The 27,123-nt window shown below is 36.3% G+C and overlaps 1 protein-coding gene across 5 annotated transcripts in view; it reads left to right on the top strand.

Annotated features, from left to right (window-relative positions):
* The window catches only part of adk (adenosine kinase), a 193,751-nt gene that overhangs the window by 14,511 nt on the left and 152,117 nt on the right, over nt 1-27,123 (top strand). For 4 of the 5 annotated variants that reach the window (XM_008114276.3, XM_062977449.1, XM_008114277.3 and 1 more), the window contains exons 2-3: nt 6,746-6,820; nt 26,550-26,603. In XM_008114276.3, coding sequence (XP_008112483.1) covers nt 6,746-6,820; nt 26,550-26,603 — 129 coding nt within the window. The remainder of the gene's footprint in view (nt 1-6,745; nt 6,821-26,549; nt 26,604-27,123) is intronic. The other variant, XM_062977450.1, reaches the window with a different exon arrangement.

The raw sequence follows: 27,123 nt of genomic DNA, 5'->3' as shown, positions 1-27,123 counted from the left end.
CACTCAACCAGAGAAGTCAGTCATAGCAGAGCACCTGATGAACCAACCCAGACACAGCATATTACAGTGCTCCCTCGCTAATTCGCGGTTCGGGTTCCGCAGATTCGCTGTTTCGTGGATTTTCCCATCCGGCCCGCCCTCCCCTCACAGTCACAAAAGGACTCCGTTTGAGGCATGTGACCCTGCCCGCGCTTCCTCCTCAGCCGCCTGCAGGCAGCACCAGTAGGCCCTGCCTGCGCCTCATCGCCTCAGGAACAACAAGGAAGACAGTACAATACGTTAAAAGAGGAAAAGAGGGAGGGAGGAAGACTATATTTATTGAAAAAAATAGAGTGCCGCTACTTCTCGGTTTTTCACTTTTCGCGGGCAGGCCTGGAATCTAACCCCCGTAAAAAGTGAGGGAGCACTGTATTTGAGAACACAGAAATGCTGGACCATTCTAACAACCACCATGTTAGACTCCACAGAGAAGCCAGTGAAATCCACAAGCATGTGGACAATTTCAACAGAAAGGAGAAAACCATGAAAATGAACAAAATCTGGCTACCCGTATTAAAAAAAACTCCAAAATCAGAACAGTAAACAAGGAACAACACTCTGAAAACAGTAATTCCAAACATGAATCAATCAGGGGCAGCTAATACCTCGAAACAAAAGATTTCCCCAGGCAGGAAGCAGCCAGGCTATTCAGTGCTAATCAGGGTGGCCAATTGCAACATTCACATTTGCCTCCAACAGACAATAGTTCTTTCTCCCACCTAAACATTCCACAGAGTTACAAATCCCATTTGCCTAGTTTCCAACAGACCTCACAACTTCTGGGGATGCCTGCCATAGATGTGGGCAAAATGTCAGTAGATAATGCTTCTGGAACATGGCCATACAACCCGAAAAACTCACAGCTCAACCAAAGACTTTCCTCTGTCTGTTCAGTCCAGTGCTCTTCGGGATAAGTGTGCATTCAAAGTAAAATCCCTTGCAGTCTTGGGGTAAATAAGGATGGGTTTGGCATTGCTCAATAAAGAGCAAATTATGTGCTTCCGTAGTGTTGACTTTACTGTATTTTTAAAAGGTTTGTTTGGGGGGAATGCTGTGTTATTTTAATGGGCGGGCATTTCAGGACATTGGCCTATGTGAGCTGGTGACTTATTCCAAACTGAATAACTCTTGTATTGAGAATATTACCAAGAAGGGCCCGGTGTAACCTTCTTTTTTTTTTTTTTTTTGGTGCGTCTTTTATTCAAGACACATATGTGCGTCAAAGCAAAACCATATATCTGAAAAATGTTGCAGATCCTGAGACATTTATGCAGTTTCCTTTAGTTCTGATGATTCTGGCCCTGAGGAGAGAGGCAGCCTCCTTGAATATTTTTGAAGCTGTGCGCTCACTGCAAGAAGGAACAGAGATAGTGAATAAGCCTTTCCTAATCTTCCCATCAAGGAAAACACTATTATCTTTCAGTTGGATGCCAGGGTTTATTAGAAGAGATTTGGAAATACTGCTTTAGAACAGCAGTAATGTGGTTCTGAGTGCTTTTCTAAAGACTTCAAAATTTCCATTAAAATCAAATGATTCCCACAGTTAGAACACGCCAGAGATCCATCTAGCTTACTACGTCTAATTGTGGTCAACTAGATGTATCCATCCGATTCTATTTAGCTACAATATGGTTGTTTGGACAAGCCTTCAACCAATTTAGAGGCCTTTAATTTGAGGACCCATAGATTTTACCAAGCACTTTACATGACTGAGGTTGACTATTGTTTTTTTTATACTTGCAGCTATTGCTGTATTTTATTGATTTTAACCAGGGGTTTTTGTGAAGTGAGATATGTAAGTTGGCTGTTACTGCTTTATGTTATTGTTTCTACAATTTTTTGTATTTGTGTGTTTGTATCTTTGAGTGTTTTGTAAGCTGCCCCAAGTCCTTCTGGGAGATGGTGGCGGAGTATAAATAAAGTTTATTATTATTATTATTATTATTATTATTATTATTATTATTATTATATCATGATTCATACTATTAATGGCTTAATTTTCCATGTTCCCCCCTTTTATTGTTCCTTCAAGTCGCTCCTGACTTATGGCAACCCCAAGAGCCCTTCCAGACAGGCCCTATGTCCCAGGATCTGATCCCAGGTTTTCTGTTTTATCTGGCAGTGTGGACTCATGTAATCCAGTTTAAAGCAGAAAACCTGAGGTCAGATTCTGGGATATAGGGCTTGTCTGAAAGGCCCCTAAGATGAACCTATTGCGGAGTTTCCTTGGCAAGATTTGTTCAGAGAGGGGTCTGCTATTGCCTTCTCCTGAGACAGCGAGTGTGACTTACCTAAGGATATCTGTTGGGTTTCTGTGACAGAGTGGGAATATACCTGGTTTCGAGCGTCCTAGTCTAACACACAGATCACTACACCCCACTGAGTTTCATTTTTATTCGAACACCACCTAAACAAGGCATGAGTCAGGATTGTTGAGCTGTCAGCATTCATTATTACTGACAAATGCTGAGAGCGTTGTTCAGCAACATCTGGGGTGCCACAGAGTCCCCAGCCTGATTTAAGTCAATGGCCAGCTCCATAATTTGTGGCACTTACCATTCAAAGTTGTGTTTGTAATTAAATTGCCACAAATGTTTCCATATTTGATAAAGACCTTACAAATTATGCTACTGTTTTTCATTTGTACTCATGTTAAGTAAGGTCATGTTAGCAGAGGAAGAGCTGTGATAAGCAGTTTTGGTTATCTTGACAGGACTTGCCGTTTTGTAAGTACTTGCTATGTGGAATTCCCTTCCCCCATAGAATACAGGGCATTTTACATAATCCAACTCTGCAATATCTGTGTATTGAAGTATAATACATAAAGTACCTATTAAAGATTTAAATAATTCATTTAATATAAATGAATGAATTAAAATCCCCAGCATAGATACATTAAGCACAGGGCAATTGCATTATCTCATGGTTCCTGGACAGCTGTCTAAAGTTGCAGCCCCAGAGTCTAATTATCCTTCTCTCCCTGCATATCTGGTGTATCATATTTATTTATTTATTTGCTATATTTGTACCCCGCTGAAGGGGACTCAGAGCGGCTTACAGATAATGGCAGAATTCAATGCCGCATTATACAAAAAGATAAACAAAATACCACAAATTATAAAACAGTTAAAAGATATAAATACAATGAAAACAAGTCAAAAACATAACGCCTAGTCCCAGAGTTTGGTATTCAGGCTACATTCTAATTGGATTCCATATATCTCTATTCATATACCTCTTTGCCTATATAGGAGCAATATAAACCAGTGTGTCTGAAAACATGATTCAGTTTCACAAACAGGTCACACATGGTATGATATATCTCTAGGAATAGAACAGCTTTCATTCTGACTTGATTTAATGTATGTAGTCCTTGCTTTTAAGGAAGTTGGCAGCTGATCTGCTGAGTGTGTGCTTGACTTTCTCACTCTCAAGACTCCACAATTCAAGCATGAATTCTACTATTGATAAATGGGAGCAAATATACAAAATATGATTATAGTAAGAACAAGCACAGAAAGAAAACACCTTAAAGATTTACTTAAAAAGTAAACCTGCTTGACCTGCAGGGGTTATTCACATAGCTAAATGAATTTTAAAAGAATACATAAAACTATAATTATTAAATAAGTATAATAAAAAGTACACAACATAGTTATTCCTGAACATAGAATTAATGTAGCACTCTTGGACAAATGAAACTATCTTGACCAGACACCAGTAGGAACACAGTCTTTCTCATTGTACCTCCTTTTAGAGAGTATTCCAGACCTGGGACATTCTCATAAAGCTGTTTGTATGCGTAATGTAGTCCTGTCAGTGATACAAATCAGAGAAGGGCCTAGTCTATCAATCTAGGAGACTTCAGTCAGCCCTCCACACTTGCAGGGGTTTGGGTCATAGGACACTCATTAAAGTGAAAAACCCCAAATAAGAAATTGCTATTTTATTTTACCGGAGAGAACACATCTCTAGGAATTTCTAGGTCTTGCATCTCAATTCTGTGTTTGGCTTCACTGAAAGTTGACTAGAGAGATTCTTAAGTGAGAAGGTTTTAATCAAATCTATGAATGATCAAATCTGCAAACGCCAAAACCAGAAATGTGTAGGGACAACTGTAATATGAGAGAAGGTGCTTCTTCTGATATTTAGGCCTGTGCCCTTAAAGGTTTGAAGATAAACAAATCTTGATTACCGTTGGGTTGCTGTGAGGTTTCCGGGCTGTACGGCCATGTTCCAGAAAGAAGCATTTTCTCCTGACGTTTCACCCACATCTATGGCAGGTATCCTCAGAGGTATAAGATCTGTTGGAAACTAGGAAAGTAGGGTTTATATATCTGTGGAAAGTCCAGTTTGGGAGAAAGAAGTCTTGTCTGAGGCATGTATGTTTTCTAACAATAACATGTGACTATATTATGCTCGCTGAGAATGGGTTAATGCATATTTCTGGCTTGGATTCTAAGAACAATAGTAATGCTTATAAAATCTTTTGTGGTTTTTGATAGAAAAGTTTGAACTGTGGCTGAGTTTAAGCCTTATATTTGCCAACTATGTGGAAAATACAGTTTGGTTACACTTCAGCTTATAAAGGCTAACACTTGAAATAAATCATTTAAAGTTTGCCTCATTTAGGAGTAATTTGTATTTTGAATGTTTAAACTAGTCAGCAAAAACTGGCAAGTGATTAATACTGGCTTTGCCATGTTAACAATATTTTACAAAGTTTAAATGAGTTTACATTATTCAATCCTGAATTTCAGAACTTGGAAACAGCTTTTTTCTAAGTCAGTGAGGCTCAGTTAAGGGTTTATTTTGAGAATCATTTACTTTGATGTGTTTAAGCAACTGTTAGCATTGGCAAAAAAAATCATTTATCTTAATTCTTTACCTTAAATATGAGGTCAAAGCATTATTTATATGATTTAATAGCAGTCACTCATTCTGATCATGAAACTAAAACATGAAAGTGTCTGGGAATACTCTTTGATTTTTTACTATTATTTCAATTGTTTTAATATGGAAACATATTCTTTCTTTTTAAAATGTTAATGACTAATTTTGACCCCCATTGTACTTATAGGCTGAGTGGACATAAGCATTTCAGATGAAGGAACATGTCATTTCCTCAGAACGAACCTTTCAGATGGAGTAAAAAGAAGCTGTTCTTGCCCTTTTACATAGGAGGGTAAAGCGACCAAAGCAGCAGAGGTCTGTGGGTTGGTGTTAGATGGATGCAGAAAAGTTGCTGTCCTTGTTCACAGTATTGGCCTAGAGTAGTAGGGACATGTGGTTTCCACATAAGGAAACAAAGTAATTTGAGAGGAGTGTGATAATTTCCCTCTCTTTTCCATTACATTATTAACTGGTTCCAAAATAGCTAGAAATGTATTATAGTTTGAGCTTTGGACTGTGACTCTGGAGACCAGGGAAGGATTAAGACCTCTGTGGCATTTATTTGTGCCCCTGTTCAGAATATTTCACCTCACTTTCTGTCCCTGTGATAATTGGATTTTGGAAGATTTGGCTTGTTGTGGAAATAAGTATTGGTGAGAAAGCTTCAGTGGAGACACCTTTTCCCTGTGATAACTCCTACAGCAGTGAATTTCCCTTCCTAGAGGTAGATTTCCTCTCACTTCCTATTGCCTTACCCCCGTTCTTAACTATGTCATTCGTAAGTTGGATGTTTTGAGCTTTTAACAACACATAGAGCTGTTTTATGCTAAATAAATCCATTGAGTTATTGTATGTTCTGGTTAGCAGTAGCTCTCAATCTACTTCTTCCTAAAATATCAGAAGAAATGTTAGAGACCGAATCAGTTTTGCATAGAAAACCTGCAATATATTCTTCCCTCTTAATTTGGTCGCAAGGACAATTACTGCTTGCCGTGCTCACCATATATCTAGGCCAGCAAATCCCAGTCCTACTGATTGAAAAACTGTGAATTTATCAGCTTTTTTGGACTATACTTTTGGAATCCCTTAGCCAGCTGCTGCCATTCTAGCTGAATGATTCTGGGAGTTGGGTTCCAAAAAGTAACTTTTCTGAGATCTGAAAATATATATCAAATAATGGTGAGTTAGTTCCCTACCTATAAATGTCAGTGATTTGAAGAATATTCCTCAAACATCTGAAAAAATATGTATTTGGAGACCAAGCGTCATGAAATGGCAATTTAAGAGGAAGTGAAATGTGGTTTAAAAATGGAGCAGGATATTTCCCTTCTGAGCTGGAGAAATATGTGGCAATTGTGTGTCCATCATATATTTGTATATATGTAATATAATTATGTATTTTATGTGCCTCAGAGATTATTGGATAGAAGATTATTGTGATTTGCATTTTAAGAAAATTTTAAGAAAACTATGGGTAATTAGACGTCTCGACTACAGCTGTATTTCAGAACGTATGTAGCAGGATTCATGAATGGGTTGTTAGATACATTTGTTTTTGAAAATTTAATGGTGTCTTAGTAGTTTTCTGGGAAAGTATAATGCAAGTTCAGAAGGCTTTTAATTTAGAGAAATAATATGTACAATTTTTAGTTCTTTAGTTTATAAATATTAATGATGGCTCTACTAATGATTAGTTCATGGGAGAGAGGGGTAGTTTTAGAATCTGAACATTATGTGGTGTTTGTTGTATTAATGTTGTATCAATATGCTTCAATTCTTTTGATGAATTAATAGGGACCGTTTTATCTTGCAGTGAAAATGTGCTTTTTGGAATGGGAAATCCTCTCCTTGATATCTGTGCAGTTGTGGATAAGGACTTCCTTGACAAGTGAGTATTGGGCCCTTTCCAACTTTGATTTACAAAATTTTTAACTCTGCTTTAAATATTTGGCAGATATGATAGCTTTGATTTTCTAATTCAGTTCTCAGTGACCTTAATTTGTGCAGTTGCATCAATAGACTTTCTGTCATGGTGCAAAAAATAATGTATGCATTTCAACATAACGAACTAGAGATCTGTGGGAACCTTGGATTGTGATGAATGAGCAACATTCTATTCTGCACTGTTTCTACCACTTGTGGTAGGAACAGCTAAATAAACCAGAAAGCTTTGCTCAGGTTTGGTTATTGCAGGATTAGGAGTCATGTAACCCAATGTTGTAACCTGCCTTGAGCCACGAAGAAAGGCAATTAAAAAATACAATTATTTTCTTTCCCCTTTACTTGTCTGGTATATAGAATTTTTTTATAAACTTTGAGAAAACCTATTAAGAAGTGTAAAACAGAAGGAAAAAGAATGGAAGTCAATCTGTGTGTGTGTGTGTGTGTGTGTGTGTATATATATATAAACTCCCCCCCTTTTTTTTCTTTTTTGGGGTATTTTATCTCTCTCTTAGACCTATTTTCTTTTCCTTTTTTCCTTCCTACTTTCCTATACCCAATTTTGTTTCCCCGCTTTCGCTGTACCTTTTAAAAATCTAATAAAATCATTTATAAAAAAGAAAAGAAAAACATAGACTGGGGAAAAAAAAGAAATACAATTATTATTATTTTGCTATTCAGATACTATGAACTATAGTTTCCAGCAATTCTAATCAGCATAGCCAAGACTTCTGGAAGTAGCAGTTCAAAACCTTTTGCGTCTTTAGCTGATACTGTGTTTTTTTAAATGAAATTATGTGTGGCATTTTAATCCATGATTGTTTTCTAACAACATTTATTATTATTTGAAGGACTTCTTGATTCCCACCCAAACTTTATTGTTTTGCCAACAGACAGCTTCCCTCGTCTTGTTTGTTGCCTTCCCCAAAACTAGAGAAATAATTTTGGATTTTAGTCTACCATTTTGATTGAAAAAATGACCTTTTAAAAGCCTTTTAATATAATCCTTGGAGTAATGAAATATAAACAGAGTAATACAATATAATTAACACATTCAATTGCTATTTAGAGTCTTGGTTTTATAACCTGTCATTTATGACATCAAGGCCTGTCCACTTTGGGATCTGAAAACCAAAGGTCATCCTTAATGTAGAGTTTTTGAATTGTTATACCTCTGAAATGTTCAAATATGTTTGTATTACAGGTTAGGGAAACAATTTCTTACTTTTCTGGCATTACTGTACACTTTTTAAAGTCATATAATGGCCTGCTACAGAAACTGGTTAATTCAAAGTCTGAATAGTATGTAGTTACTATTCCATGAGTAGGTTTGTCCATATTTTTTATTGGAAAATACAATGGTGAGTCATCGTCTAGTGGGTTTTTGTTTTTCTGTCTGTCATTTGTGTGTTTTGGGAGAATTTCATGCTATCCAAGTCACTTGATGTTAAAATAGACTCAAAAATAAGTTGAGGAAAACTACTGGCCTTCTGTTCTTTTGGCTTTGAGGTCTAAAAGGCAAAAGAAGCAAGTCTTTTAACACTTCCACACCAATTTCCTTAGCAGTGAATCTTTGCAGTCATATTGCAGAACTGCCTACATTGCAATGTATGGCTTTCTTTAATCCTTTTATTGGGAGGCCCTCTTTTATGTTATGGAATAACCTAGACAGAAAACCAAAGCTCTCAAGGAATTATAAGACAATATTAGTAAAGAACCATGCCTAGCTCTTAGTGCTGCTTTTGCCTCTGCCACTGGACTGGGGTTTACTGTTGCTATATTGTTGTCTTTGGCAACTACTACTTAATCATATCACTAATGAAGACAGCTAGAAATCTTTCTACTTATTCTGCTGAAATGCATACACTGAGGGGGCTGTGCCTGTTTATGTTACTACTGTTGACAGATAAAATTGTTTAGTCTTTTCCAACCTTGATTTTAATATTTTAGAAAGTTTGAGTTTTAATGACATCAGGTTCCTATGCAGATTGTTGCAGCATATTTCTATAATTTTTCTACAATCTGGAGTCCACACATATCATTTTATGTAGTAGCCTAGTGTAATACAGTAATTGGATTTGAGATTTCTTTGTTTTTCTCCATTTTAGTTGTAGAGCTGATAAACATGTAGGATATTTTACCGAAGACTCCAGCATTCAGTGGACAGAGTTTACTTTATAAAGCATTATTGTTTAGATTACTTCAGTTTTGCTTCCTTTACCTATATTCTTCATATCCCAATCCTGTAAGAGCAATTTTTTTTATCCTTAAGCTTTCTTCACATATAAGCAAGTTTTTCTGTACATTGTGAACACATATTTGTATTACAACCTCTTTCCGTGGCCCGTAGGACTATCTGGCTGACCAAATGTTATCAGATAACTGTCAAAATAACTGGGGAAACTAGTTCTTGGTTTTGATGACTATTTGTTTAGAGATGCAGTAGATCAAAAAACAAGTTGGTTCCATTGTCAATGTTCAGACTATGCAGTGTTTCAAATGAGTAGATTGATGAACAAATAATAATTAGAATAAAAGTGTTCAGGGATCAGTATTTAAATCCTTGTTTATTGCATGATATCAGCTGTCCAACCTACCCTGGAGTTTTGAACTCGATTGCTAGCACCAGTCACCTCCCTGGTCATATATTTAGTGAATTCTTGCTGTTCTTCCCATTAGTAGGTATAATGTCTTGTGGTGTCACAGCATGTTTTGAGTCTTACCATGCCAGTATTTTTAAAGCAGGTACTAGACAATGCTGTCAAAATTATTAACTTTGTTAAGGGATGACCTTTGCAGTGTAGCTTGCTTAAAATACTCTGTGAAGATATGAGAAGTATACACAGGTCATTGTTATTACACACATAAGTACGATGGTTATCACGAAGTAAAGCAGTGTCCCATTTATTTTAACTTTGAATGGAAGTTTCTTCACTTTTGAATGACGAAAACAGTTTGCTAGCAGATTATTTGAATGACCAGGAATGGTTGTGTAAATTATGTTACTTGATAGACCTTTTTCGAAAATGATCGAATTCATTACATCCATACAAGGGAAGAAAAAGATATTGTTCTATATGGAAAGCCTTGAGAATAAGGATCTGATACTTTTCTCATTGACTGCAAACTTTTTAGAAGAAAATAACATAGCAATGAATGACTCATTGTCGACAATAATAAAAGAACACCTTAACAATTTGCTTCAAAATTTAAATTCATACTTTCTAAGGGACACTCAGAAATTGGGGTTGTTGTATGTTTTCCGGGCTGTATGGCCATGTTCCAGAAGTATTCTCTCCTGATGTTTTGCCCACATCTATGGCAGGCATCTTCAGAGGTGGTGATCCCAGCAATGAAAGCCCTGTGATCCCAGCCATGAAAGCCTTCGGCAACACTCAGAAATCGATTTGAAAGAATTCTGAGTGGATTGTATATCAATTTTTAGTGATGTCAAAGCCAGCAGCCCTCACTGCCGCAGAATATGAGTTCCTTATAGACACTATCAGTGTCATTTAAAAGCAAACTACTCTCCAAATTTTGGGTTCAGTTAAGGAGGATCTTTTGATATCAAGGTTAAAAGCTAAATTGGGCTATGGTTTGATGATATGTACAAATTGGTCTGGTAGAAAGATTGTATGTAAGAAGGATCTTGGCTTATGTCAGGAATAATAGGGAACTAGCTCCAGAATAAGCTTCCTGAACTTCAGGTGTTGTAATTGTTTGGAAAGATTATACCTGGCAGTGAGAAAACAAGCTATACATGGTAGGAATTCTTCATTTAGGCAACAGAAATCCTTTATTGGTCTAAATCAGTGGTTCTCAACCTGGGGTCTCCACGTGTTATAACTCCCAGAAATCCCAGCCATTTTACCAGCTGCTAGGATTTCTGGGAATTGAAGGCCAAAAACCTGGGGACTGTAACACTCCTAGGCAGCACAAACACTGAGAACCAACACAGAGGCCAATAAACAATCTAATATCTTTATTAAAGCAATAAAAGTTTCAAACAAAAATAAGCAGAATAGATAGTCAAGCAGTTGACCTTTTAGAAAAGATCAAAATTAGTCCAAAGAATGAAAGTCTTATGTCCAATATTAGAGTCCAAAGTCCAAAATCCAATAACCGAAACACACTCAAACCTATTGGAAGTTTGAGTGGGGAAAGGAGCAAAGTTCCATAGGAAAGTACTTGAAGTAATAGTCCAGAACAAGGTTTCAAGGCAAGGCAAAGGCTGTTCGTGGTGGATCTGAAACACAGTCCAAACTTGGCAAGGGACAAGCCACAACGCCCGGTCTACTCGAGAGTAAGCATGCCAACGGCCCACTTGGAAGCTCAGGATCAAGAGACGATGTATTCTTCAATCAGAAGTTCAGTTGACACCGCAACAGATATTCTCTGCACAGAACTTTTATTGAAGTCCAAGAGCTCCCCCAAAGCAGGTGCGTGACTCCCCAAATCTTCCCAAGAGAAACGAGCTGCTAACAACGAGACGCCAGATGCCTGCCTCCCCAATTTTTCCCGAGAGAACTGACTTAGCCACAATCTCCTCGCTCTGCCAATCTCACACTTCTCCTTAAACTTTGTCTTCGAGAGCGATCTGTTTGGAAAGTAGCCCTTCTATCAAACTCTAAACTCTCCAGAGATCCGGGAAGAGCTGGCAACATCTCAAGGGCATTCCTAATTGGCTCTGGCTTGGCAATGTCAACAGGAGACATCTGGATTGAATCTTGCTGAGGTGGGAAAAACCCCAAATTCTTTTCAGTTTGATCAGCAATGGCTGCGGGATCAGGGCCAAAGGTGCCAGAGACATCACAGGAACCCCAGGTTGAGAACCACTGGTCTACATCTAGGAACAGGTTAGGTATGTTTCAGCCCTAAGTTCATTCTAATGATACAGTGCTTTCAGAATGTATTTGTATCTCTCTTTTTGAAACAGCTTTACCACAGTGATGTATGTGACTATTTTGACATCTGCATTCCTCCTTCTCTGGGATGTAACTGATTGGTGGTAGAGAAGTGATGTGTTTCATGTGTTTTGAGATCTTATCAGGGTTGAGAGGTCAGATAATTCATGGGGTTTTCTTTTAATTGATGCTTAAACTCATATTAAATTTCTGCTCGAATCCAGCAAAAAAAAATTGATGAAGATATTTTAAATGAAGCAGCAATAACCTATGTTAAAATCTGTATAAATAAGGATATAAAATAATTTGTTGTTTATAAATTGAAAAAGCAATATGCAAAATATGAATAAAGTACTGGCTGTAGGCTTATGAAGTTTTTTTAAAAAAAATTAAATAGCCTCTTAATGTAATGGTACCTGTGTCTGAAGTGGTTGCTTTTTTTTTTTTTTTTGCCTTAGTTCAAGTGGAACACTTGAAGTAGTCACATCTTGGGGTAAAAAACAGCCTTGATATTTGACTCAAAACTCTATGTGGATTAGAGGGTGGAGTAATGAGTAATTATGACTAATGGTTCCTTTTAGTTTCAGAAAACTACCATATTCCAAAACCAATAAGCATATGGCATGATATTCTGTGTTGTGGCAATTTCCAGTTTTACCACTACCTTGGCGCCGAAAATATGTCAGTCCCAGCATTGCTGGAATAAAGACAGTGAGTCTCTGGAAATGTTTATAATGGTAAAGACTTGAGCTGTTCCCTATGATTAATTCTATAAGTCCTGAAAGAAGAGTGGGGCATGGTACAAAGGCCTCACCTCCACTTTATCCTTAAAAACAGGGGTTTAAAAATTTCGGGCTGCAAACACATGTCCCAGGAACCCCAAGTTGTTGTTGTTTTTTTGAGATGTTTGAAGTGTGAAAAAAAATATCCAAAAAGGACTTCTGGTTTAACAGGTTGGTTTCCATTTGGGAAAAAATGCTTATTGTCAGCCTAAAATTCCTAGCAATTTCCCACTCCTGCTTAAAACCATCCCAATAAACCACAGTCATGGCTTAATTTATGTTTGGGTGTGATTTTACGATATACATTGAAAATTGCATAAATGTGGGGAGCCAGTACCATTGATAATCGTGGGAGATCAGGGGATGAACTCCAACAGAGCTGAAGTAGCTGCAAAATTAGCTATTGTACTGTCTCCCACCAGTCTTGATAAGTTTTAACCAGATAACCAGATAAACATAAGAGCTTGATCTTTCCAGAATAAAGACAATGAAGGGGCAAAACAAGGCAGCAGCAGCTGATCCTAAAGGAGATCAGCTGAGGCAAGATAGTTTGCCATTGATTAGACTATTGTTCCTTTTTAAAGAAGCACATGATCAGAGAATGCGGTCAGAGACCTGGGTTCATCTGGTGTGCCTCCTTCAATAGGCTCCCCAATGGAGAAAGAACATGGGGCTAGAAGAGGCAGCACATCTCCTGCTGTGTCCCCTCTGCAGTCTTTACAAGTGAAGAGAGTAAACTCCAGTTACTCCTCCTCCCATCTAAACAAGCAAAGAAAGCCTCTTTCATTCACAGAAAATCTCCACGATTGCAGCTTCTTCCTTTTGTCGTGTCTTCTTTTCTAAGCATGCAAAGAGACTGCGCTCTTCCAGCAACACAAAACTTTTCCTCTTCCCCATTCCTCTAACCTAGGCAGGTAAAAAAAAATACAAACCTCAACTCAGTCAGGATTTCGTATTGCTCTGAACTCAATGCCAAAATTCCAAAGACTGTTGTTTCCTCACTTCACCTTTGTTATCTCACTTCTCACTCCTTAAGTTTCCTGTCTTGCTCAGCCACACAGGTACACTATAGGAGAGTTATGAATTGTGGTTGAAATATGTATTTGTTTATCTCTAGAGAAACATTCTAAATGTGAAATTTTGTAAATTGAAGCAATGCAAGTGGAGGCTTTCCTGTAGTTTAAACTGTTTTTCTGTGGCAGGGCCAACCTGACCTAATGAACTTAATGGTTGAGTAAGTATCTGAGGCTGACTGTGCCTTATCCCAGTCTAACCCTCTGTCTGTTTCACAGTGGCCTTTGGTACAGATAACTATGTTGTTGATTTGAGAGGCTTGCAATTATAATAAGAAGGCAATGGGGTGAACATTGTTATACTACTGAACATTTTTGAACAAATGGGATATTAATTAAATAGAAAAGTACATTTCTATTCTTTGAATCCTTGAGAGAAGACAAATGGTGAGCAGCTTGACCAGCTTGATACATGACAAATCAGTGAATGCTGTTCCAAGTTTAGCATGACATCAGGATATATTGTATTGTACTGAATTAAACAAGAGGCAGAACAATTGATTCTGACTCTTCGAGCAGGAATTTCATTCAAAACTCAAAAGTCATTTACAGTTAGGACACTAAAGAGGCGAAGCAGGGCATTCTTTGGAAATGCAAGATGTTGAGAAGAACACTTGGATTTTTCTTTTAATGATTCTCTCCTTTAGTTCTTTGCTTTTAGTCTTGAGTAGAATAAAAAAAAACATGAAACAGTGGTACTTATGTCAAACAACAAACACTTTAATTCTTAAATATTATAGAAATAAAAAACTAAAGCAAAACCCTGGAATACAAGTTTTCTCACTGTTTCCCTTTCCTAAAACCTGTATAGGTTGTATCAAATCTATAAAGGAAAATTGCTGTGTAAGTTGCCATAAGTTAACATGCGATTTGAAGGTTTATATATACACATGCCTTATAAATCAAGACATATTATGACTTGAGTAACCACACTTTATATTTAGCGTATATCTAGAAAGATGGTGTTCAGGTATTCTATATGGGAAGCAAAAATCTCTTGAACCACAGGTAAATCTTAAAACAGATAATAATACCAAAACACAGTTATTTACTGTTAATAACCAATAAAAGAAAACTGCAATTATTCTGGCAGCCCAACCAATTGATCGGTTTTTTTCATGAAAGTGTCATGTTTACGTCATTTATAGAGTTCTGATGGCTTTCAAATATTACAGCAAGTTGTATTGTGCATCGTCATGTAACACATCTAATTGAAAAAATACTTCTCTTTGAACACACATCCATGAAAGAGGACATTGTTAAATAACAGACTGGATAACATGCATGCATTTGAAATACTGTATATGATACTGCACAACTTTGTCCGGCTGGAAAAATATATATACCATGTCTCCCCCTCACTCCCATTTTTAGTGCTGAAAGTTAAATTTTGAAATTTTGAAAGCCAATATTTACATTGTAACTTAACAAAGTCGTTTTTTTGCTTTCTGCTTCTTTCAAAGATCCGCAAAATGGACATTCTGCGTAGGCTAACCTCTCTGTATATTGGAAATGTTCTCTTTAGTAATTTAAAAATAAAACAGCAAACCACAAACCAAAACCAAAATAGTTTTCTTTTATGCTTTTTGTAAAGATGATCATTAAGGCAGCACTTTCTGTTTTCCACACTGTGTTTGTGTAGTGTTTGGTATTCATGACAGTGTTGTTGTTACGTATATAGAGCAAACCATTCTTAAACAGACATAATTTAACAAGTTGGAACTTCTGCTTTTAGAAAATGTTATTTTGGACTTTTTGGTATTTGAAAAATTTGCTTCTGTACTGGGCAGAGTTCCCATATAACAATTTGCCTAATGTTCGAGGTCTCAAAGCATGTTGCACTTTAGTTTATTGATAGCAGTACACTGTATTTTTGAAGAAACTTACATTCATGCTGTTATGTATCATTACAGAATCTATGATGCAAATAAGTCTAACGATCCCTAAATTATTATGAGTTTTTCACTTCACCCTTTCAATGTCATTGTTCTTATCCAGAATGATGGAGAGATAACTACATGGAATTCTATCTCTTTCTCCCAGCCCTCTCTCCCAGATCTGGTTTTAAATGCAAGACTGGAGTTTTCAGACTGTTCTTTCCATGTGATTATAGTCACCATTTTAAGCTTTGAAGTAGAAATTGCAAACCTAGTTTCTACTTTCACACATCACTGAAGCCCCGCTGTTGTTTTCTTAGTTATTTCAGCTGTCCTGTCATAAGGTTATATTTTGCCTGCCTTTCAAATGCTTTCACTTTGTTTAGTCTTTTTGGAGTAATATACATTTTTATCCCCTTTGGAATGCATGCACACAGTTTATTTGTTGGTTTTACAATAAAATAAAAAACACACATCATACTGATAGCATTATTAGTCCAGCTAGAAGGCACAGAATATATTACCCTAGCTTTTGAAGCTCACTGCAGAAGAAGAAAAAAGCTGGCGTTGGACTCAGGTTCCTACATTTTGTTTGATACTTTTGCTTAAGTTAGTTCTTAAGATGATCTTGAGGGAGGATCAATACAGGTTCACCATGAGGGAGAGGGAGGAGGGAATCATAAAAAGATAATAAAATTTCAATTTCCCATAGTGGCAATAAAATAATTTCCTTTAAGATCTAGCCTGTCCCTGTTCTAGGTGAGATTACAAGGTGCTTTATAGGCAAACTATAGTAAATTTCAACAAAAGATCTGCTCTTACAGATAAGCTTAGCTGTTGTAACAGGTAAAACTTTCCAAGCATAGCCAATTTAAGATTATTTAACCTCTAGTTGATATAAAACTTTAGAAAGAAAATCTCATCTGACCACTTGGCTATCATTGGGAGGTAATTAATACCCCAGAGGACATGATCAGAAAACAAAATGACCTTAACAAATTGGTGAGCTGCACCAAAACTAACATAATGAACTTCAATGGGAAAATAAAAAGTACTCTCATAGGTAGAAAAAAATTAAATGCAGACGTATAGGATGGATGACATCTAGTTTGAAAACAGTACATATGAATGGGATTTAAAAGTCTTAGTAGACCACATCCTGAATATGAGTCAACAGTGTGATTTATTAACTTAAAAAACAGTGTGACACTCAAACTGCTTCAACAGGAGTAGAACCGATCAAGGGAAGTCATAGACTATTTTGCTTTGAACAGGCGTAACCTAAAATACCATGTCTAGTTCTGGGCACCACACTGCAAAGAAAATATTGACAAGGTGTAATGTGTCCAGAGAAGGATTACCAAAATGGTGAGAGGTCTGGAAATGAGGAGCAGCTTAGGAAGCTGACAGTAAGAACTATTCAACAGTATAATATTCTGCCCTGGAGTATAGTGAAGTCTCCTTCATTAGCGGCTTTTAAACAGAGGCTGGATGGCCATCTGTTGGCGTTTTTTTGATTGTGTATCTCTAAATGCCAGGGAATTGGACATGATGGTCCTTGCATTTTTCCCCTCAATAGTATGATTTTATGATTCTTTCTTGTGCTGACTGAAAGAGCAGTCCATGCAAATGGCTGATTTTCTTGTGCCAGCAAACAAGGCAGGAGACTCCAAAATTTGTTAAATCCATTCATTCCCCACTCTATCATAGTTTAAATTTTCTGCCTTGTCAGCCAACCTCTCTCTTTTAGATTTCTGATTTCAATAAGATTAATTGGACTAATTACAAACCTTTGTTAATGGCTTTGGCATTATTAAGGAAGAGAAAAATGATGTAGGAGGAGAGCAACAAGAAGGGCTTCCTGATTCTCTTGTATAACGTAAAATATAGATGAAGAACAAGTAATTATGAACTTTATCCCCCAAAATTGCAGGTATAAAAGTCAAGGAGGGAAAGAGATTTCAACAGAACTTAGAAATAGTTGTGTTAGCTGAAGGAATGTGTGCCCCTGAGATATACAATGCTAAAAAGGTTATTTATTACTTCAGGTGAGATTGACTCTGAAAAGCCATCGAAGAGTTAATTGCAGAGTCATATAAGACAGAGAGGGACTGGAAAAAAAGATAAGGATAATAAACCAAAGAATGAGAAAAGTTTGTAATCAAACTTACAAATAAAGGGGAACACTCATTTGTTCAGTCACAGACCTTGGGTGGCATCAAGAAATTGAACATTTGCATCAGGATGTGGAACTCAGGCAGGACAGCCCAAAAGATTGTTAATTTGATTGAGACATAGAGAGTTGCAGCCAATCAAATGCATAGAGTAGAGGACCAAAAAAGGCGCTGTTTAAGTTAAATCTCTAAAGAGTAATCTCTAAGATTACTGTCATTCAAATGCGTGTAGACAAACAGTCCTAGACTACTGAAGCTAGACTATGCCAGAGAGTTTTCTAATTCAGTGCAAGCCTCAATAATTAATGTTCAGAAATTAAATCCATAGATAAAAGGCGTTGTAAATAATGATTTACTTTAAAGCAAAGGGCTGGTTTACAGTCCTTCAGGTTATTGGGGGGCAGGACTATAGTTTGAAAAAAACATAACAAATTCCTACACACCGTATTTGTAGTTCAAAAACACATGTAAGAACAATACAATATTTAAAATGGAGAACAATTTTAATCAACATGAAGTATTTCAAAGAAAAGTGTGGGCCTGCTTTTGGCTGATGAGATAGTCAAGTTAATTGGGATTGTTGTTGTGTGCTTTCAAGTTGTTTCAGGCTTAGGGGTGACCATAAGCTTAAAGTTTAGGATCGGGGCCAAGTAAATGATCTTGGCGTGTGCCGCATCTGGCCTCCGGGCCTTAGTTTGGGGACTCCCGCTTTAAAGCAACCATTGCTCCAGAGCTAGTCCTCTTCAGTTACTGTTCATGATAAAGATTCATTGAATCCAAAGAATTCATCTCAAGATAATAATACAGAAACAACGTATTTTGTAAAAGCAACAGAAAGTGATGAAAGCATGTAAATCTTCAGATGCAGAACAAGAATGTATTAATTTACTCAAAACAAGGTGAGTCTGGGAATTACTTAGTAAGGGTAAAGATTTACTAAGTCAAGTATGTGAGTGAATGGATTCTGATTCAGATTATGAAGAAGCTTTAGCAGTCCCAGATGAGGGTTTAGACTTCTCAGAACTGGAAGATAGAGGCAAAACCAAAGTCTTTGATATTGATCAATTTAAGATTATTTTAAATATTTTTATTAATGCGAAGATTAGATTCAGACCCAATATAACATATTGAGATGGTAAAGATGCTCAGAAAAAGTCAGAGTTAGCTACTATAATTCAGAAAATTCCATCATAATCGATTCAAATCCTAGTACCAAAAATGTTCAAAGATTTAAGAGTTTATATATATATAGAGAGAGAGAGAGAGGGAGGGAGGGGGAGAGTTATGTCATAAAGACTTTCTGGATCAATTTTCAGCCCCACTATTTGATGGCCCTATTTCTTATTTAATTTCTCATTCTGTAATGCCTTAGGGACACAACTTTAAAAGATGCTGCTAATAGGGAAAAAACATTGCACGTAGGAAAGCACATGAGGAAACAGCATTGTCAGTCAGAATTTCAGTAGCTGCATGACTTTTTTTTTAGCAGGAACGTTATGGATGCAGCAGATGTTAGATGATGCTATATCTGTTGCTACTCTACAACATTAGGAAAATTAGATAAAGACTGCAGCTTATTGCAGCACCTGGTTATGATTCTTCTGCCATTTCAGCCAGAGCTATTACGGGAACAACAACAGGAAGACAATCCTTGTAGCTGATGCTTTAGGATACAGATCAGATACCAAGGGCTAATCTGATAAATATTTCTTTCAAAGGAATATTATTTTTGGAGTGGGAGCCCTGAAAAACATTTTAGTACAGGGGAAAGATAAGAAACGGGCTTTGCTAATAGTTAAAAAAAGAAAATTTGCTAATAAGTTTTTAGAAATGAGAACTATTACTTTTGATGAGGAAAACTTTTCAAGAGCAAAGAAATCAACGAACTTCAGTAGAATAAACCACGTCTTGATTTCAAATAATAGGGACAACAGCAAGCAAAGAGAAGAACTGTACCCCCCAGCTGACAGGGAAGAAACACTGATAGTTGGAAGTTTGCTTCTTTTTGGTCAGGTAAGAAAACGAACAACAGACAAATAGGGTTTAAGAGCAATTCCAGGGGTTACAACATTCATATTAAGAGAAAGGTGGAAGAAATGCATTTTCCATTTCTAGGTCATAAAACAAGAAAAAGAGAGAATGCAAAACAAAGAAACTCTTCATTTTCTGCAAATGGATGCTATCAAACATGTTCCAGAGAACCAGAAATTTCTGGGAATTTATTCAATCATATTTGTAGTAGCTAAACACAGTGCGGGAAAGAGACATATCTTTGACTTAAAATATTTTTGTGGATTTATGAAATACCACAAATTTGAATTGGTAGGTCTGCAGAGATCTGCTGGAAGCTTAGTTGCATGTTTAAGTGGGTTCAGTTTGCTGAAACTATCTGAGGTTTGATTTCAACAGTCAACATTTCCAGTTCAAAGCTTAGTGTTTGCTCCCAGAAATTCACCAAACTGTTGATTCTGTGAATAGCACATCTAAGTCAACCAGAGCTTTATTCATTTCCTTACCTAGATGATATTTCTGACAGTTCTAAATCGTTTATAGAGAGCCATGGATTTTAAATAATTTTTTTAGAAGAGTCACAGAGGCATTGACTCATTTAGGGGCAGAGGTAAACACAGTAAGGAGGAAATAACAGAAAAGAGGAAAGAACAGAAAAGAAATAAAATTGCAGTGACAGCATTACTCCAGGAAGGGGCAGCAAATTTTATGTATAGAGATTTTAAAATCAACAATTCAAAGAGTACCATGGGCACAGTATGATAAAAGAGCTTTGTAAATATTCATAAGATCATATGAGAGACAAGTTTAAAAGAAGTGCTGTTGTTTCTTGAATTTACCAAAGTAAAGAAGAATTTGATATAGTGTGTAACAAAGAAATCTTTAGAGAAAGGAAAATCTTTTTAGCACAAACTAATATGATAGGGACAATATAGCAGTCTGTTTTATTAGTAGGTTCATCATTGTGGTCTCAGGAAATGTGGACAGAGGAGGAAAAGGAATTAAGTATCAGTATATTGCAGATGAGAGCACAGAGACTGGCTTTTGCACTGAATTTGGAGCATCATAATGTTATCTGCTCAAGAATGCTGATGTCTCATAAAACTACAAATCCCATGATTCCATAGCACCGAGCCACAGCAGATAGGTTAATTCTACAATGTAGATAACCCTCCGAGAAAAGGGGGCATTTTAAACTCAAAGCACAGCACAAAAATACACAAGCATTTTTTGCATTACCTTTAAAGTTTTCAGCTAAAAATCCAAAGCATGTACAGAAAACTAAATTCAATTGCAATGAGCCTAGTACAACAGCGCAGGCACCACAATTTGTTTGAAATGAAAAGTGTTGAGAAGGAATTAGTAAATGCAGAAACAGATAGCCTTCTTTTAGCCACCAAAACCTTTTAAATGCAATGATTTTTGAGTAATTTAATTAGTTAAATTAATTAAATTAACCACCCTCTTATGGTAACATTAAATGTTAATTAAAGGTAAAGGAGATTGCAACTGAATGCATCAATTTTAAGTGGCAATGTATGGTTAAGTTCATTAAGGTTAACAGGAAATGTCAGGAAGAATTAAATAATTCCAGAATGCAGGAAAAGAAAGTACTATTGTAAATTTTAAAAAATCCCAGAAGCTTTCACATAAAGTCAGGCATTGACTTCATTATCAACCAGCCCTAATTTCTGCATGTTTGAGAAAGAAACAACATCTTCATTGATGATCTATTTTTTGTTCCTAATTCTTTGACACTAAGAACAGGGAATAAACCACTAGAATTGCCTACTTTTTTCCAACCTCTGTATATAATTTAGAGCAGTGATTCCCAACCTTTGCTCCTACAAGTGTTTTGGATTTCAGCTCCTACAGTTTCTAAGAACTGGTAAGCTGGCTGAGATTTCTAGGATTTGAAGTATAAAACGCCTGGAAGACCAAAGGTTGGAGAACACTGATCTAGAAAAAAAGATGCATTATCTTAATGTGAAAAGAACCATGAGGGTGAACATTAGGAAGAACTTCCTGGCCATAAGAGCTGTTTAACAGTGGAACTCAATGCCTCGGAATGTGGTGGAGACTCCTTTGGAGGCTTTTAAACAGAGGCTGAATGGCCATCTGCCAGAGGTACTTCGTACTTTTCCAGGATGGCAGAGGGTCGGAGTGGATAGCCCATGTGGTCTCTTCCAACTCTATGATTCTTTTGAGTGTCTGTACAAAGAGCAAAAGCCTTTTATTACAATGAAGCTTTATTTATTTTTTTCACGACAGGATATTAGGTCACAAGACATTGAGGTTAATGTTGTTTTTGTGATTAAAATATTGCATTCATTTATGTTAGGACTGTACTAACATGCTGATGTCTCAGCATGTATGGGTGTATTCCATAAGATGCATTGCTGTGAGCAGAATATTCAGAGTAACCTCATCATTAGGAGATGACTTTAAGACTGTAGGGTGGAAGGAACAGACAATATTTATTAAGTACTGTAAGGTTGTTGTTTAATGGTGTAGCTACACTGTAGAAATATTGCAATTTGACACCCAGTTCTATCAGCAACCACAAATTATTCAAAAGAAATCAGAAGAGATAACATATCAGCAAGAGAAAAGAAATTATCATATTACAATCAATACAGCTTTAAGTGCAGCTCATACATTATATACATATGTGCAGTTATAAACAACAGCAAATAAACAAAATGCAAAAAGTAGTCCAGTAGCATTATAAAATGCAGCATTATTTCTTTCTTAACTGCCATTGCTCAATGCTATAGAATCATGATATATGTAGTTTTACAGTGTCTTTTTAGCCATCACTGCCAAAGTGTGTTGATGCCTCATCAAACTACAAGTCCCAGGATTCCATAGCATAAAGCCATGGCAATTAAAGTGGTATCAAATTGCATTAATTCTACAATATAGGTGCATCCTCAGTGAAGGCAAACCGTGTTTGGAGCCACTGATTTACTGCCAGAAAATCTCAGCCATTCCTGCCCTCAAGTTGTGGTGCTTAGATAATTCCATTTGTTTAGGATTGCTCCGTCAGCCAGCCTGAGTATAAGAGGCTAGTACTTATTGTGAATGATCATTCTAGGATGGCTGAAGAAGCAATCTACCCCTATAAAGAAGTTGCATTAATTTTTAAAAAACACATTCACTTTCTTCTATGTTTTAGTCTGATCTCTGAGTTTAAAGCACTATCAATGGGCAAGGCTATATAATTAAACCAATGAAAGGGCGAAAAGAGTCAATGGAAAGAAGTGGATTTGGGACTCCTGTCTTGATCAGCTGACAGAAGAGAATAGCCCACTACTTGTGGATTACTTCTTCAGTCATCATGTAAGGATAATTTGCAATAAATATCTATTTCAGTTTGTTTACTTCACCTGGTTTAGAATTCCCCTATTGTGACTAACTTCACTGTTTTTAAATCCAAAAAACATGTTCAGGGTAGCCACGTTGCCTATGCTGTAAAACAGAACAAAATCTAAAATATATGGTTGTCATGTATACTAAGCCCATTCGTGGGGCAGCCTTTGTATCCATGGACCTGACATGCAATTTTGCAATGGGACTAGTTTTACCTGGAAATTCTAAGTGCTTTGGGTTTTTTTAGTCTGCATTTGTTAGCCCTTTGGTTCTGTTGGATCATCAGATTTTAAACCTTTTTTAATTACCATTCATTGTCAAGACCTGACTGAATGTAATAACTGTAGCATAGTTCAGTATAGTGCAGTGGCAAGCTTTAGGCATTTCTTGCTTTCTCAATCCATTTTTAATCATTTAAACCTATTATTTTGGTGTTAAGTACAAAAGCCCTTTAAACCTGGCACAGTGTTAATTACAGCTTAAAATCTTATTGTCCAAATGTGCAATCAGACTGAGTGCTTGATTAAATGAGCAGCTTACCTACTCGTGTGAATATCGGGCCATAAAAATAAGGCTACATGAACCAGTGCACTTAATAAAGTCAGATAGATAACATGGATGAAATAGAAGGCTGTACCTGTCGGGGCATACACTTATTGGTAATTGGTAACTGTCGTCATAAATTATGTTGAAAAGTACACTTTTCAGTTCAGAATTGTTAAGCCAGTAGTTTCTTCAGGCTTATATGGCTTAGATTTTTTAAATGCTTGTGGAGAGACTTTGCAAAGCAAAACAAGATCTGTGTAATAAAAAGTATCCCTTGATGTCTAGGTCAATTATACCATTATATGTTGCCTTGATTGCTTGGACATATGGAAGCAGACACTTGTGATTCTCTAAATATGTGCTAACTATGGCCATAAATGACATCTTGAGACAAAATATATGTGATCTCTTATTACATGTTGAGACATCATTTCATCATTTCCATCGTCCGGGATAATTGGTTGTATGAGGTAAGAAGAGATATCACACAAATTATGTCATGCCATATGCCAGAGCTCTCCAAACTGTGTCGTGACACATTAGTGTGTTGGCTGCAATGTGTAGGTGTATCTCACAAATGTAATAAGAAATCTCTGAGTCTTTGTGAAATAAGAAATAAATCATACATTTAAAAATATAAATAAATATTTTCATGAGATAAGTTGTTTCCCCATACATTTTGCTTTTCAATTTATGTATGTGTCTATATATCTGATAGGGGTTGGTTTAACTTCTGGTTTGCTGTTGAAATTGAATTACTGTGGTGCAAAATTATGCATGTCTAAAAAGTGTGTCACCAAGGTGAAATATCTGGAAAGCTCTGCCATAGGCAAATGAGCCTGAGTGCTTCAAGGGAGAAAATGAAGACGTCATATCAAATGTATCCTTGCATTTTATGCAATAATGTGTGCTGTTCCAAAGCTACAGTATCTTGTATTGGTGAAGGATTTGTCATTCTTTCATTTGGATATGGAAAACTCAACGTACAAATATTCAGAGAGTTAAAAGTGAATATCTGTAATAATTATTTCAGTGGTTTCTGTTGCAACTGTTTTTCTTAGCCAACAATTATATAATTGCCCATGGAAGATTCTTCTACGTAGTAACTGATGCTATAGAAATCATAAGTTGTCATGTGAATCTAATGTGTTTCTGGCAGTGTTTCATTGCAGAACATTGCAGCCTTGGTTCTGAACACACAAAATGCACATTTTGTACTGTGTATACTGTTATGTCATGCAAAACCAATGAACCCTGCTGGAAACCCCTTGCCTTAGATTTGAGACAATTGTATGTTATGAATTGCAGTGTTTTCACTGTACGTACAAAGTTTTCTGCTGTTACAAAAACATAATAGTTTAATTATGGAAAATAAAGACATAATATTTTCCTACTGTCATTTTTCAGCAGATAAGTATCAAATTAGTATGTTAGTGCATAACTTTGTTACTGTCAACAGCATTGAAGATGCTTAGCATCCTGCAGTATCAAATACCCATGATTTAATTATTTATATACAAATAAACAAGCATATCCATTTCATTAGTATGCAAATTTGCTTTAATAAATAATAAAATTATATGTATACCAAATAATTGTTTTAAAACCAATGTCTTATGATTTATTTATCAGTAAATGTTTGATTTGTAAGCATCCTATATACTTGGGGGTCACGTAAAAAAATTTCAGCCAGAAAGAGGTCACAAGTGGAAAAAGTTTAAGAAGCTCTGCTCTAGATTGTCTCTAATGACCCTATGTATCCAAGCCATTTTCACCATTATAACCTCAGTTTCAAAATGCTAAATTCACTCAAGGATCATTAGTTTCCAAAGTGTGTCGTAAGTGCTTGGAAATGAAATTGAAGAGCCATAATCTACCATTTGGCTTCAGCTACTTGCTAGAAATCAGCTTGGTGAGAGAGTTTTCTACTCTGTTCATTCAGTATCTACCTTCCTGTCATTTTGACCCACTTAAAGTTACCAGAGTCCACCAGTGAGTACTCTCCATTCTAGTGGGCAGGCTTTTTGAGACCCTGGTGACCATAGTCCTTCATCTCCTTTCAAAATGTCGTTTTAGTGGCCATCATGTTGGCCAGATAGGCAGGTGAAAACTATCCCCTCAGACAAGACTCCTTCTACCTGATCTTTCCATATTTAGTTGTAGTTTTTCTATATGTTTGCCACCTTTCTGTTAGTGTGCATTGATGTCTTCATATGACACACTCCTGACACGGTGTTGTAAAAGCATTACTTTAAACACTGGCATGCAATGCAAACATATCAGTGTTTCAAGACAGTTGAATCACTTACTATTGTAAAGTTTTTTTACTTTAAGAAAAGGTTACTAAAGTATTAGACATAAAAGCTGCATCTTTGGCACTGATGTGTAATTTTCCAAGATTATATTATGAAACTGATTTTGATGTGATATTTTTTTAAAGGGTTTGATTAAAAACAATTGATGGATTAATTTAAGTGTTTTTTCCTGTTAAATTATTGGGAAACATCTTAATATTTTGTCAAATGCAGGTGTATTTATGCACAATGTTGATTTTTATTGGTTTTCTTTTCTATTTATTTATGATTCCAATTGTATGATCTCAGAATAATTTTACATTGGCTAATGTTTGCTGAGTAACACTGTAAATTGGAAAGAATAAGTCAGGGCATTTGTGAGTGTGAAGCTAAATCCAATGTTATTTTGTGAAATGACACTCCAGTATCATATGTCACACATTTGAGTAGAAATTACCAGTTCCTACTGAGAAGGAAGTCTCATTCACTTTAGTATGACAAACTTCCAGATAGGTAAATATAGAATGAAGGAGACGAGCATTGTAATGTGCTCATGCATGCATGCATGGATTTTCCAGCTTGAGATACCTTTGAAATGAAAACAAGAAGTAAACTGTTGTTTTTTTCTTCCCCTTTACTTACAGGTATGGGTTGAAACCAAATGACCAGATCTTGGCAGAGGAGAAACACAAAGAGCTGTAAGTTATTTAACATGTTATTCTTTTAAATTGTAGTTCTGCAGCATAGAGTATGTGATGCTAACTTTGACTTTGTTAGGACAATTAAAAAAATTAAGAATGTTTTGCTTTGAATTTGAAGACTGCTGTAGGTTTGACATACTTCCTTACCCTGTCTTGTGAAGTAGATGGTTATTTAAAAAAGATGATGCACCTGAAATGTGCCCACAAAAATAATAGCTAGATATTGTTTAATTTGTATATCCATAAGTAAATGTGTATCTGTCAATAAGACAAATTACTTCACTAATAGTATGGTTGGCCAAACAATGCCATCTTGGTGCTTTGGAAAATGAATAGCCTAGCATCGGTTAATTAAAAGTCAGACTTAGATAATTATATACGGTGTGATAAAGAAAGTATAGGTGGGCATCTCTTGGAGAATCTTCTTGAACTTATGTTTCAGGTTTAATTATCACTTTAGCATGGATTCAACTGTCTTTGAGAAAACCATCACAATTCTGAAAAACAATGCACTTGT

This window comes from Anolis carolinensis, chromosome 3 (assembly GCF_035594765.1).
Source record: "Anolis carolinensis isolate JA03-04 chromosome 3, rAnoCar3.1.pri, whole genome shotgun sequence".
NCBI classification, from domain to species: domain Eukaryota; kingdom Metazoa; phylum Chordata; class Lepidosauria; order Squamata; family Dactyloidae; genus Anolis; species Anolis carolinensis.
The sequence above is the reverse complement of the archived record's forward strand: the minus strand, read 5'-3'. Positions and strand labels throughout refer to the sequence as shown.